A 14,128-nucleotide genomic window follows, 5' to 3' on the forward strand; every position below is an offset into this window, starting at 1 on the left:
TAACTTAACTTCATCTACTAATAGCTATTTATAAATAAAAATAGGAAGTAAACTATAAAAAAGAAGCTGTTGGCCTGCAAGTGAAATATACTCCATAGAGGATCAATCAGAATTCCCATCCACATCAGTGAATTGGGGAAAAAAAACCCACAAAGATTACCACAGTCTTTTCTGATAAATACAAAAAGCTCCTAACTGAAGTGAATGTTTAGAAAATGGAGTTACCTTTTGACACGCTTATAATGTTGTCATTGCCAAAAAATCCACAGGAACTGCTATGTATGCGTGTAAAATAATGTACTGTGTTTATACACTATTATTTTTCTTGATTATAGTAGAGGTGGCCTGGTTTGGTTTTGTTCCCATTTTATTAATTTAAAACATTACTGCTTCATCTTAAGGGCTGTTTTGGGAGGTTGTAAGCAAAAAGTAAAGCTTTCTTTTGTCAATTTCTTTTAGTATTCAGAAGATATGAAACACAAGACCACTCTACTAGAGCTCCAGAAAATGTTTACATACTTAATGGTAGGTGTGAAAGAGGATATTTTATGAAGTATCCTATTTCTTGAAAAAAAGGAAAAATATAGTTAGCGCTGTATGTGAATTCGTGGTGGCATTGAATTCTAAGTTGATTGTCTTAACTGAAATAGTTTTTAACCACTTGAAAGCTGTAATTCAGTAAATCAGTATAAGCAGACATTGGCATAGTAGTTTCTGTGAAGAGGCAGTGGAAATCCTAATCGTAGATGGGGTTGACAATTGGATATCAACAATAATGAACAAGCACAATATCTCAAATGCTATACTGTATTCTTTTAAAAATGGTTGAAAAGCAAACAGATGGGAATGTCAGGCTCAGGTGCAATAGTCTGAGAATCCACTGTTTATTTAAACCTTTAAACTTTTCTCCCTTGCATATTAATGCTCCAGTGGACATAAACTGTTTGTCAAAGCTATTGGAATTGAGTTATGAGTGAGTTGCAAGTCTGAAATTCAAGTCTGCTCTTCAGTTACAGTCATGGTATAGCTGGTGTCAGAGCTGTCCTTGCATGGATGCTTGGTACGCCTACACTGCTGATTTCCTCAGTAGTTCAGGAGCTTACTAGGCAGTCATCTCTTTGGATGAGATAATGAGATGGCTGAAGCAATCCACAACCACTTTGAAGACACAAGGGAGAAGGATTTTAAGTGTGTGCTGCAGGACATTAATCACAAAAAAAGAAAAAAAAAATCTAGTATTAACATGAGCATAAAATCACAAAGTAACATAAAAATAATGAGTCATAGAATTACAGAATTGACTATAGAAGGGCTTTAGTGTACAAGATTCATGGCCCGTGACTGAGTACTTGGTGAAGGGGTGTAGCCAACCCTTGGAGCACAGGTGCAAGCAATTTACATGTGGGACTGGGTGGGTGGAGCCAGGCTCCACTCCTCTCTAACCTCATTAGAGGATTGGCAGCTGCAAGGGAAGCATCTCTACTTGAAGATTGCCTCCTTTGGAGTATTTGGTGAGCCCTGATTCTTAGGAAGGAGTAAGCAGTTCCTTCTTTATTTATCAGATAGTGAGTTCTGCCTTCTTCGGTGATCCAAAACTGGTTTAAAGCAGTTGTATCTGCTGCCGCCTATCCTTACAGGCACGCATATCAAGGAAGGCTCTTGATAGGCTCAGGGGATGGGGCATACACAACTTCTCTGGGCAACCTGTTCCAGTGCCTCACCACCATCTTCACCAACCTTCTGTTGCATCAGCTCAGCCTGGTGTCGTCAACAAACTTGCCAAGGGTGTGCTTCTTCCCACTGTCTTGAGTCTATGTTTCTTTAACATAGATGTTAAAGAAAGCTGGTCCTGAGACTGACTCCTGGCAGACCCTGCTCGTGACCAGCCTCTACCTGGTCATTCATCTGTTGACCACAGTCCTCTGGCTGCCCCCATCCAGCCCACTCTTTATCCACCGAATCATCCTGCCGTGTCCTCCAGTTTAGAGATAAGGATGTGGTGTGTGTCAGAGGCCTTGCACAAGTCCAGGATGTTGACGTCTGTTGCTCTTCCTTTGTCTGCTTTGCCTACTGATACCATCGCTCCATCGTGGGTGTCCACCAGATTGGTCGAGCATAAACTTGCCCTTGTTGAAGCCATTCTGGCTGTCTTGGATCAACTCCTTGTCTTGCATGTGTCTTAAGAAGGCTTCCAGGAGGATCTCTTGCACGGTCTTGCCATATGCAAACATAAGGCTCACCATCTTACAGTTCTCTGAATCTTTCTTTCTATTAAAACTTGAAATTAAGTTTTCTTAATTCCTGTCAGCAGAGACTTCTGATTTTTTGTTCTATACATTCAGGGTAAGTGAGGCACACAGAACGGGTCTGGAAAGTACAAGCAATGAATAAATGGCTCAGAGGCTGCTGTCAGACCAGAAACTTTGGGTTCTTTGACCATGGTGTGGTTTACTTGGTCCCTGGCCTGCTTGTCTGTCCATGGAACCCCCTGCCTATCTCAAAGGGGCAGTGAATCCTAGTACAGTAGCTAGCAGGGCTTATCGAAAGAGCTTTAGACTAGCTACGACAGGGGAAAGGGATGAAACAGGGCCTACAAAAGATGAGCCAAGGGGAATGATGCTTGAGCTGGGGGTGAGGCAGATGACTCGGCTGAAGTTAATGTACACCAATGCATGCAGCATGGGCAACAAGCAGGAGGTCCTGGAAGCCATTATGCATCAGATGGATTATGACCTAGTTGCTATTACTGAAATATGGTGGGACCGTTCCCATGATTGGAATGCTGTGATGGGTGGTTACAAGCTCTTCAGAAGAGGTATCACAGTATCGTGCGAGTTGGAAGGGACCTTAGAGATCATCGAGTCCAACTCCCGGGATTCGAGCCCTCTGTGTAGCAGAGCGGCACTTCTACCCCCTGCTCCACAGGGGGGATTCGAGCCCGGGCCCCCTGGTGTTGCAAACGGGAATTTTACCGCTGCGCCACCGGGGCAAGGGAAGGAATGGTGGTGGTTTAGCCCTTTATATTAAAGACTGTTTTGATGTTGAACAGCTTGGAGTTGGGAATAATAAAGTTGAGTGTCTGTGGGTAAGGATCATGGGGAAGGCCTGCAGGGGCAATATCTTGCTGGGGGTCTGTTATAGACCACCTAGTCAGGATGAAGTAGAGGTAGTGAAGTCACCATCCCTGGCAGTGTTCAAGAGGCGTCTGGATGAGATATGGTTTAGTGGTCTGCTGTAGCTATGCTAATGGGAGGACGTTTGGAATAGATGATCTTCTAGTTCCTTTCCAACCTTGTGATTCTATGATTCTGATGTCTATTGTGGTCTCTTTTCTAATTTATCAGAGGGGGTAGTCTCTCCTTGCCAGTGAAATGAGAGAACAAATTTAATATTATTCTAATTTCTACTCCTGCTTTGTCTACTGGTGCCTTCTTTCCTTCATAGATGGCTACCAGATTTCTGAGGATTTATTATTATTTATATCTTTACAAAGGACTTATTTCAAACCAGGTAATATTAACAGGAAACACTTTATGGCCATCTGTGATTCAAAGAAAATTATAGTCATGTCAGTGTTTGCAAGGATAACATTCTCCTGTAAACAGGTTCTGTATCTCCAGTGTGCTAGACATTGGAATAGGTAATACATTATACAACAACTTCTTAGAATTCAAGCTTTTTTCTCTGACTGATCTCTTGCATTGGATAACTAGGAGTAGTTTTTACTAATTATGTCTATATCTAAGTCCACAGTGTTCTGAAATCCTTAAGTACTCTCTGATGCTTATAGTACCATATATTGTATCTGAGCAGATAGTAAAAGACATGAACATTTTGTGTCTTCAGTCAGGATTTGTTAATTATGGCTTCCTTTATTAATTATTTTAAATAATATTTTACTGATATTATTAATAATGAATATCATGATGATGATAGTTTAAACTTATTTTTCCATTGTCATGTACATTTAAATGTTCAAGTAACTTTGTTGCCTAAGATATGTATGTTGACATTCATATGCCTATGTTTGGTGTATCTGTGTAACATAAATGTCCAAGACTTTGTGGTTGATTTAATATTTTTTTCCTAAAGGAAAGTGAATGTAAAGCGTATAATCCAAGGCCCTTTTGTAAAACTTATACCATGGATAAGCAGCCACTGAACACTGGAGAGCAGAAAGATATGACTGAGTTCTTCACTGACCTGATCACAAAAATAGAGGAGATGTCTCCAGAACTGGTGAGTTATTGAGAGGTAGCAAAAGAGAGCTTGAAAAGTTGTGGATTTGCTCAAATATCCTTGACAGAAGTTATTAATTCTTTCACAGAAAAACACAGTGAAAAGTTTGTTTGGAGGTGTTATTACCAACAATGTTGTTTCCTTGGTAAGTAATTTTTCCCTATCCTTATGTTTTCAAGATATTTTTAACCTCTTAAAACAGTTATTTCATTGCATTTCTCTTACATTGCTGTGATTTAGGATTGTGAACATGTAAGTCAGACTGCTGAAGAGTTCTATACAGTAAGATGCCAGGTAGCAGATATGAAGAATATTTACGTAAGTAATGCCAGGTTCAAATGGATTAAAATAGATGGCAAGTGTAAAAGTGTAATAGGAGACTTCATATTAAACATGTGGATGATTTCTTTTTCTGTGCTGTAGTTTAGGTACTTCTAGGTTGATATTATGAGGTAATTCAGTAAAATTGTTTCATGTTTTCAGTGCAGTGTGCTCTTTGAATGGATAAAGACTGTTACTAGCAATAGTCATACTCTTGTGTTTGAAAAATGTATGAGAATTGTAAATGTCCTAAGATTTTATTACGTATGTACTGCTGCTTATTAAGTTAATTTAAGAGTTATACCAAGGTTATTTTAGGTATTTGGGTTTTGTAAATAACTATTCTAATCCCCACACTTGGAATTTGGATTTAGAGCACCTGAATTCTTTGGGAAAGCTCAGAATATTGAGTGCCATTCATCTGAATTCTCTTCTGAATTTTGTGTTTGGGTTTCGAGGAACTGGTCTTCCTCTAATAATGTTGTACTCTTCAGAAGAAAAGTTTAGTAGCATGCTTTCTTCATATTTGGTTGTCACATATGATGAGTTATTTCATGACTTGTGGATATGTTGATTAAACTTGCTGTAAGACTAGGAGAGAGGTTTTGAAAAGCTGACCCTATAAGTACAAGAGATAATATCTAATATAAAAATGAACTCCTTCTGTATTTGTTATTATGCGTAGGAATCTCTTGATGAAGTAACTATTAAAGATACCTTGGAAGGCGATAACATGTATACATGTTCTCATTGTGGGAAAAAAGTGCGAGCTGAAAAAAGGTAAGTATAAGAAATATTGGTGAAAATAGAAATATTTTTCTGATGTTTCTTTTTAGTAAATTACAGAAATTACCTTTACTGTTAGATTAATTTTTTAGATGAAACAAGACTGTGGTTTCACTCATTTTACTATTGTGAAGGCCTATGATGATGGGGTCCTTATGCAAAATGAGAACTTTACTAAGAAATCAAATTTTCAAAACAAAGGCATCTTAGAAGATGATCTGCTGGACAGCAAAATGTTCAAGACCATTTTTATGTAAACAGTAACAAATACGTCGACGTCAGTTACTTGAAATCTTTTACTTTTCCAGTTTGTAGAAGATAAATTATTAATCAGCATTTCTTCAGTATTTGTGTTATTCATTATGTAGGATAATTGTGCAGGTTTCATAGTAGCCCTATATCTATTTGTCTAAAATAGGTGTTCTAAAATGTTTAAATATTTTTAGAAGTCTGCTAATGAATAGAGAAATAAAAATTTTGCCTTGTCCTTTTGCTGGAAATAACAAAATCTAATTCTTAGAGATGAATAAACTCAGTTGATTTAGTAGCTATTATAAATGAAAGTAACTTGTTTAGAAATCATTACGTTTATGAGGTATAATACAAGATTTGTTCTTCATTGAAAGTTGTCAGTGACAGGATAGTAATTCAGTCTGGTGAGGAGGTTTCCGTTGTTAAATTCCTTCATGGCTCCTTTTACTATACTATTTTAGGAAACTGACACACACAATGAGCAAATTCAGTCCCTTCTCCAAGGCAAAATGCTAAATAAAATTGTTCAGTAAGCTCAATTAGACTTTTCTGCTGCCAGTTACATTACCCTACTCTATGGCATCATAATTGTTGAATTTTATATGTATGTGATTTTTTAAACAGATTTCCAATTTCATGTTTGAAGTAAATGTGTTGAAAATCTTTGTGAAAATACAGGTCAACCAACTAAATCACAACTGCTTTAAATCACTTAGGGCATGTTTTAAGAAACTACCTCGTATCTTAAGCTTCAACACTATGAGATATACATTTAATATGGTAACTATGATGAAGGAGAAAGTGAACACTCATTTTTCATTCCCTCTGCGTTTGGATATGACACCATATACTGAAGATTTCCTCATGGGAAAAAATGACAGAAAAGAAGGTATACCTCCTAGAATTGTAATGCTTGTGGACAATTAAGATGTTTTAAAAGAAAATCAAAAGGTTTTTTTATTGACCCATATTCTGAAAGGCACACATTTTCTTTAGTGCAGAAAGACATGCTAATTATTCTTGCTTTTGTGTGCAGTTCAGTTTGAACCGTTAAGTTCCTTTTTAAAATATGGGGTGGTTACAAATAGATGTATACAGCTTATCACTGGCCTGTTTTGATTTTTCAGAGTAATGGTTGAACTTCAGGAAAGGGCTGGCTGATACCGTTGTAATTATGGTGTGCAAACTTGTTAGCTCTGATCTTTTTAGTATAGTGATGCTTTGCAAAAGTAACTTGCTTTAAGGGAGCTGAGATCTATGCTCTTTGTTCTGGATATGGACTTTCTGGCTGTCATTGTACCCTGCTGAAAAGAAAAGTTAGGACAAGTTCTAAGTGTAACCGCGGGACGTGTTTATGTAAGATACAAACATGGAAAGTCATATGCTTAGTAAATAATACTCAGTGTTGTATTATTTAAGGTTTTAAGGAAGACTGCGAATATTTGAAAGAAACTGAGAGTTATGAGTATGATCTCATAGGTGTGACAGTTCATACAGGAACAGCAGATGGTGGACATTATTACAGTTTCATCAGAGATATAGTAAATCCCCATGCTTACAAAAACAACAAATGGTGAGTTATGCAAAGCAAAACTCTGTTGTTTTGCATATTGAAGTAACTAAAAATTATTGATTTTGCCAACAGTGTTCTGTGTGCTGTGGGTTCTTCTCAAGAGCTCGAGTTTATGGAATTTGCTAGGTGTATGTATGTTGATCTACATATACATGTTTGTGTGCTGTAATGGAAGCAGCTGTGGAGAGCCTTGGCCACTGGCAGCAAGAGAATGCCAGGTTAGGGCTTACAGGAGAGCCAGGGCTTGGTTTTTGACTTGAGTATTGATGACTGTATTTTGTCTGTCTCAGTGCATACGAACAGTAAGTTTTAATAAATCACCCTTCATCATAAAAGGGGGCATACAGCTGTATTAATGATTGCAGACTTTGTTCCTTTTAATTTTGTCCATTTTCTGATATTTAAAACAACAGTTTGAGTTTTTCTTCTCTTTAAACTCACTGCATCTTGTATGGAAGATATGCTATTAACACTTAACGTTCATGTCTCAGATTCTCAGTAAGAGCCAAGATTTCTTCTTTTCCTGTTCTCCATAGTAACTGACTGGAAATTTCCTGACAGTGGCTAATCCCTACTCCAAAGACTATCCATAACTTTATACAATCTTTCTTTGCCACCTTCTTGTTAGAGTTATTCTGATAAATTGTTTGGTTCCTACTTTTTATTTCTATTTCAGACTGAAAAAGTAAGGGCAAATTTTGACTGTGTGAAATCTTCATTTCTACCAGTCATGTTTGGAAAAAGCACAAAATAATGTGTTTCTACAGTTAAAAATAAGTAAATACATCTGTTGACTTCCTGCTCTTTTTGAAAGAAGGTCACTTTGGGGATCACTTACTGGTTTGCTGTGATTCTAGCAATGTAGTAGAAATTAAGAAAAATGCTTTATCTGAAGAATCGCTTTAAGTGTTTGTTATACTCTCATTTGCCCTGAGAAACAAACAACAGTTGTTTCAAAAGCTTGCTCTTCTACAGGTATCTTTTCAACGATGCTGAAGTAAAACCATTTGATTCAACGCAGCTTGCTTCAGAATGTTTTGGTGGAGAAATGACTGTAAGTTAGGACTTCTGTTTTTGTCATGTTCAACCATTAGAATATCTGCTCTGAGGACTTCCATTAAGTAGTCTTTAATTTTCATTTCTGGTCTGCCATCTGTTTCTGAATGAGAAAAATTTAGAGGGTTAACCTGAGTTGTGTTAAACTTCTGACGTCTTTGTAGTGCAAGTGATACTGAGTTATGCTTGTTATCAATTGTTCTTCCACTGCTGCTGATCTCTTCAAAGGGTGTTCTCCTCCTTTCAGAAATGAAAGGCTGTGGCATAGCACTTGCAGGCTGGTCGTGGAAGCTCTCTCCTTTTTTTTTCCCTCTCTGTATGACTGAAGTTAAACCAATAAAGGAGAAGGGTCTTAATTCCTCCCATAAATATCTTATTATTGAATTTGTGAGCATGAATCCAAATATTTATATTTTGTTTTGAAAGACAGTTGTCAGAAGTGTAGCGTAGGTATTACTAATTAATCAAAATGAATTAGTGAAACCTCTCTCCAAAGAAGAGAACCTAGCTATTCTTCTACTGTATCCACTTTTATAATATTATTTATTTGCTCTTTAAAAAGGTGAGTATGCAGCTAATTCAAGAATTGGTTTTGTTGCTCAGGCAATTAACTGAAGGAATAGTTACTGGATAAGCAATGCTTTTTATCCTTGTGTGCCTTGTTTCAGTAACTTCCAAATTCTAATCTGTAATCCTCTTGCAATCAGATCCTTCTTAATTCATAACAGAGCTGAAGATTTTTTTGGAATTCTATACAGCCACTCTGTTGTTTGGTGGAAAAGTTTGAGCGCTGATATTACTCGTTGATTTTCAAACTGATGGTTCCTAATGTTTAAGTGGCTTTGTTCCTTCTACTGTAAGAGGATAAAATGTCTTAAGTTGGTATTTGCTCTCATTAGTTTAAGGTTTCTTAATACAGCAGCAGCTGCGTGCTTTGATTCAGTTCATCACCCTTTGACTTCAGTCTGAGTATTCTTACACAGTAATGCAGAAAACGGAAAAAAACACTAATTCTCAGAGTCAGCTTGAATTGATAACTTTTTAAATTATTGTTCCATATGTAATTATATAAAAAAAACATTAATAATGCAGCATCTTATTGAAGCAGTTTAGAATCCTCTTTCCTTGTAAATAACAGTATGCTGAAATAAATAAATTGACAAAGGGATTAAATACCTTTAGACAGCAATAAAGAAGTGATGTCAGTGAGATGGATGAGACAGTTGCATGAAAAAGCCAAAATATTGCATAGCAATTCTGAAAAATGGTAGTAGATCACAATGGAAGAAAAAAAAGAAATGACTGCTGGAGCAAGAAATAAATTGTCAGTAACCACTCTTCAGCTGTCTTGAAATATTTCACATGTATATTTACATGGATTATCACTTAAAGAAGCTTGTAGTTAATGATGTTACTTTCTTCTTTGCAGACAAAAACATACGATTCTGTTACTGATAAATTTATGGACTTCTCCTTTGAAAAGGTATTTCTCTTCCAAACATGTTATATAATCACATTTGTACTTCCATAATTTCACTCAAAACAAAAATTATACAGATGCTTTTTTCTTAAAGACACACAGTGCTTACATGCTGTTTTACAAACGGATGGAGCCAGAGGAAGAAAATGGCAAAGACTACAAATTTGATGTTTCTTCAGAGTTGCTGGAGGTACAAGTTGATTTTTTTTGACACCAATTTTAAAATACTGCAGGAAATCCTAAACAGATCAGGAATCTGGGTAAAAACAGGAAAACCAGTATAACTGGAATCGGTAAAATGATGATCCTTTTATTTAGACATAGTCCTGAGGAGAATGCTTTTGAATAGGAAATAAGTGAAAATTTACAGTGTACATAAATTTCAAGTGCTTTCTCATTCTGTCGCATAATTTTTAATTCAAGCATCTGTGTTTTTCTGCTTCATATTTCTGAAAAAAAAAATTAAAAAAAAATTAAAAAATTTGTAGAATATTTACTGTTTTGTTTTTGTGAGATCATATCAGCATTTTCTTCATAGTTGCAGCAGTACGGAAAGTATTCTCATTAACCACCATCTTTTTATCTTGCAGTTTCTCAACAAATAACTGCTTTAAGGAAGGACATAGCAGTAGTTAGTTTCAAGAGTAGTTCCAGCTGTTTCCTCACACTTTCCTTTGTGGGTTGTAAAATATTGGCAGACTGTGTTTAGGGTAAAGGAGCATCAGTTAGAAAAGGTTTTACATATAGTCATGGAAAAGGTAGCCCAGATATGAATAAAACAAGTAGGAGAAACAAGGAGGTACCTCTTCCTGTTCTCCTCAGTGTTGAGTACTACTCTAACTTAAGACACCTGGCTATTAATATGAGGACACTGTTTATTCATGTATGGCCTGGAGAACTGGAAAAAAAACAGTGCAGAGGGGCAGGGTACTATACTGGGTATCTCACTGTGCTAGATATCGTCAATATGGACTTGAAAGGGATTCTTCTACTTTTTTATAATGTGAAAGGCAAGTCAGACTCCCTGCAACCTCTTGTCAGAAGTATTGCTTTATCATTTGTTTTGTGTTTAATTCTTATCGTAAAAAGGTTCTTCATTGCTAGCCAGTAAATCATCATGTGTTTCTCACTCTTCAAAACAGTAACAGATTTTAACAGGTTCAAACTTTAAAACTATTTTAATGTGAAAAATGCTGCAAACAGATTTGGTCAAAAACATTTCAGAGAGAAACAGGCATATTGTAAAATTCTGTACTGTCAAATTCTCTGCTGTTTGATGATGAAGAGTCAAATATTTACTCTTAACAGTTCTGACTAAGCTGCCGGAATGTCTAGGTGATTTCAATTAGTGGAACTACGTATTTAAGGAGATTTTATTGTTGTTTTATAAACATAGATATAAAGATACGGTTTTGCAGTGTGGTTCTTCATTAAGGTGTTGGATCATTTCTGAAAAATTTGGCCTAAAAATGTAATTTAGTTGGGAAAATGAGACCACAGCAAGGGGGAAGATCCTGAGCTCCATTCTGCAGTCAGAGAGCAGACAAAACTAGTATTTGCTATAGTATAAACAGAAGAACTTTGAGTAAGTCCTTTAAAATAGAATAAATGATTCTAGAAGTAATTTTTCATTTAAAAAAAATACTGATTTCTTAGCCACAGGAAACTTTTAAATATTCTTAGCATCATTCTTAATGTAGTGAAATAAACTGCTTTCTTGTATCTGATGTTAGCATTTTTTCTTCAGTGGATATGGCATGATAACATGCAGTTTCTTCAAGACAAGAACATTTTTGAACATACATATTTTGGGTAAGTTTTTCTTTAAAAATATAATATTAATGCTTCTTTTCTTCTTGCAGATTTTCATTATTTTTTAAAATTAACAAATAAAATTACTGACTCTAGGTTTATGTGGCATTTGTGTAGTAGCATCCCAAGCACTCTACCAGATCCAAAAGCAGTTTCCCTGATGACAGCAAAGGTAAATACTTCAAAAGTTTATTTTGCTTATTTTAAATAAACACTGTTTATATTTTAATCTGGGCGTTCTGCAATTAATGATTCCTTTTTCTCCCCACAGTTAAGCACTTCTTTTGTACTGGAGACATTCATTCATTCAAAGGAAAAGGTATTCTGTTTACTTGTAATTTCTCATTAAGTAGATGCATGAACATAGTGAAAAGTCTGTACCTTTTCATAGTAAAAGTGTGATATTGAGACATGCTGAGTACAGTGGACAAAAAAAAAATGTTTAAGGACTGTCATTCAATACATTTTATTATAAACAAATAGTGTGATATATTAAACACTGCACAGTGGAAGAATGTGGGATCTGGATTTAGGTTACTTGGCCTCAGCAAAGCATTGGGGTCTGCAGACCTCATGTTCTTTTCATTTGTAAATTCATAGATTTTTCATGTTTTAGCAAGTACTTCTTAAAGTCTGATACAGAGGACATTGTTTGCCATTGAACGGTGGATATTAACACTAGTGTTAGCAACAAGGAAGTTTTATTCTATCTGAACTACTTTTATTCTCAGTAGGCTTTGAGTTTTCTCATCTGTGTTTTATGAAGTACTGCTAGTTCTACCGTGCCTCACATTGTAAGAATATGATTGCTGTATGATGGCAAAATTGGAAATACATTGATAGTTAAGAATTGTGTGACTTGCATTAGTTTCAGCGTGCATAGTGGTTTGTAGCTGCATGCATGTATACTATATGCTTAAGATTCCGTGTTCTAAGTGACCATTTTTTAAGAGATTTTTAAGTTCAAGATTTTTTCTGTATTTCTTTTTTACAGCCCACAATGCTTCAGTGGATTGAACTTTTAACAAAGCAGTTTAATAACAGTCAGGCAGCTTGTGAAGTAAGTGACTTAGGAACTCAGCAAAGTACAAACCAACTTTCTATATGTTGTTTATCTTTCCTGGAGGTTTGTATCCCTGGAATGTTTTGAACTATGAACTACCACAATTGGTGTATTTATGCACTATGAGATGAAATCTACTTCTCCGAATAATGCAGATTCTGGGGAATTACTTTTATTTTCTGAAACATGTGATAAGACGACAGGTCAAGATCCTTTTCTCACTGGGAAAAAAGACTATGCGGTATTGCAGCTTTTGTATTTGATTATTATATAAGGTATGCTGTATATTGAAGAGGCATTAAAATGAATTTGGAAAGACAGAGTAAGTCTTAAGGAGTAGAATGAAATGGAGCTGAATCCAGGGGAACATGATGAAAGGCCGTGGTGTCATATAGAGGCTTAAAAGGGAGGTAAAAGCAGATATTTGTCCGATGTAGGTGGAAGTTCATGCAGTGCCTTCCTTATGGAGCTGAGACTCTTTAACTCAAAGTGTTTTTAAAAAAAAAAAATCTCTTTAGGGAAAAAAAATGCAGGAAGCTGACTACAGTGGTGGTGAAGACAGTTTTTGAGATACTAGAGGAAAGAGGATACTAGAGGAAAGTTTGTGATAGATTTATTGTGATAGTTTGAATGTGCAAAGACCCTAGTTGCATGCTGTATCTTGCAGTAGACTTCATTTAGTATAAACAAATGAAGATCATAGTATGATAGTAGGCTTCTGATGATGAAAATGGGTGAATACGTTTAATACAATAAAAAATACTTCAGTGAACTTGAAATAAAATTTCAGTAACTTGGATTCTTTATTTCAAGATCATTTTCTTGTGAATAAATTTTTGGAAATCGAATTACTATTTGCAGAGTCTAACTTCGAATGTATCGTATTCTGTTCTTACCGTGCGCTTTCTGCCTCTTATAATAGTAAGATATTTCTAAAATGCATAAGGGATCTAACCCAGGAACTATGTTCTTGTTTAAGTCTGTCCGTACTCAGCAAGATTCTGCAAATGAGTTTTTATTGAGCATTATTTTCCATTCTGTTGATGCTGATTTTCAGGATAAGCATTTCCTTCCAGATAATTGAATAATGGCGTAATGAACAGAGGGAAAAGAAGATACTGGACTTAAATGTGTTTATTTCTGTTGATCTTTATTCCTTGTTTCTTGTGCACAGAAGTCATTTACATTTCCCATGTATTAATACTTCTTTATTCCTTAATAATAATAACATCAGTTTCTTTTCAAACTTATTATGCAAAAAGAAGATTGGACTAGAACCAGTTTGAAACAAAACTAACAAAGTACATGTTTTCTGCAGTGGTTTTTGGATCGTATGGCAGATGATGATTGGTGGCCAATGCAGATTCTAATAAAGTGTCCCAATCAGATTGTGCGACAGGTGAGACAGAAAAAATGCTTCTGTATTAATCAGGTGACTGCTTGAGCAATAAGGAGAAATGAACAAGTTTTATAACACACAGTGATTCAGATAGGTTACATTGATTGTCTGTAATTGTCATCTTTTTCATTCCTGTTTCTGGTTTAG

General features: G+C 35.8%; 1 protein-coding gene across 4 annotated transcripts in view; it reads left to right on the plus strand.

Annotated features, from left to right (window-relative positions):
• USP34 (ubiquitin specific peptidase 34) overlaps nt 1–14,128 on the plus strand; it is a 130,517-nt gene that overhangs the window by 93,514 nt on the left and 22,875 nt on the right. For all 4 annotated transcript variants that reach the window (XM_072331279.1, XM_072331277.1, XM_072331280.1 and 1 more), the window contains 15 exons: nt 460–525; nt 4,093–4,239; nt 4,328–4,384; nt 4,480–4,557; nt 5,246–5,340; nt 6,315–6,487; nt 7,018–7,171; nt 8,147–8,225; nt 9,657–9,710; nt 9,802–9,897; nt 11,455–11,519; nt 11,616–11,691; nt 11,791–11,838; nt 12,514–12,579; nt 13,901–13,981. In XM_072331279.1, coding sequence (XP_072187380.1) covers nt 460–525; nt 4,093–4,239; nt 4,328–4,384; nt 4,480–4,557; nt 5,246–5,340; nt 6,315–6,487; nt 7,018–7,171; nt 8,147–8,225; nt 9,657–9,710; nt 9,802–9,897; nt 11,455–11,519; nt 11,616–11,691; nt 11,791–11,838; nt 12,514–12,579; nt 13,901–13,981 — 1,335 coding nt within the window. The remainder of the gene's footprint in view (nt 1–459; nt 526–4,092; nt 4,240–4,327; nt 4,385–4,479; nt 4,558–5,245; nt 5,341–6,314; nt 6,488–7,017; nt 7,172–8,146; nt 8,226–9,656; nt 9,711–9,801; nt 9,898–11,454; nt 11,520–11,615; nt 11,692–11,790; nt 11,839–12,513; nt 12,580–13,900; nt 13,982–14,128) is intronic.

Source organism: Excalfactoria chinensis, chromosome 3, assembly GCF_039878825.1.
Source record: "Excalfactoria chinensis isolate bCotChi1 chromosome 3, bCotChi1.hap2, whole genome shotgun sequence".
NCBI classification, from domain to species: domain Eukaryota; kingdom Metazoa; phylum Chordata; class Aves; order Galliformes; family Phasianidae; genus Excalfactoria; species Excalfactoria chinensis.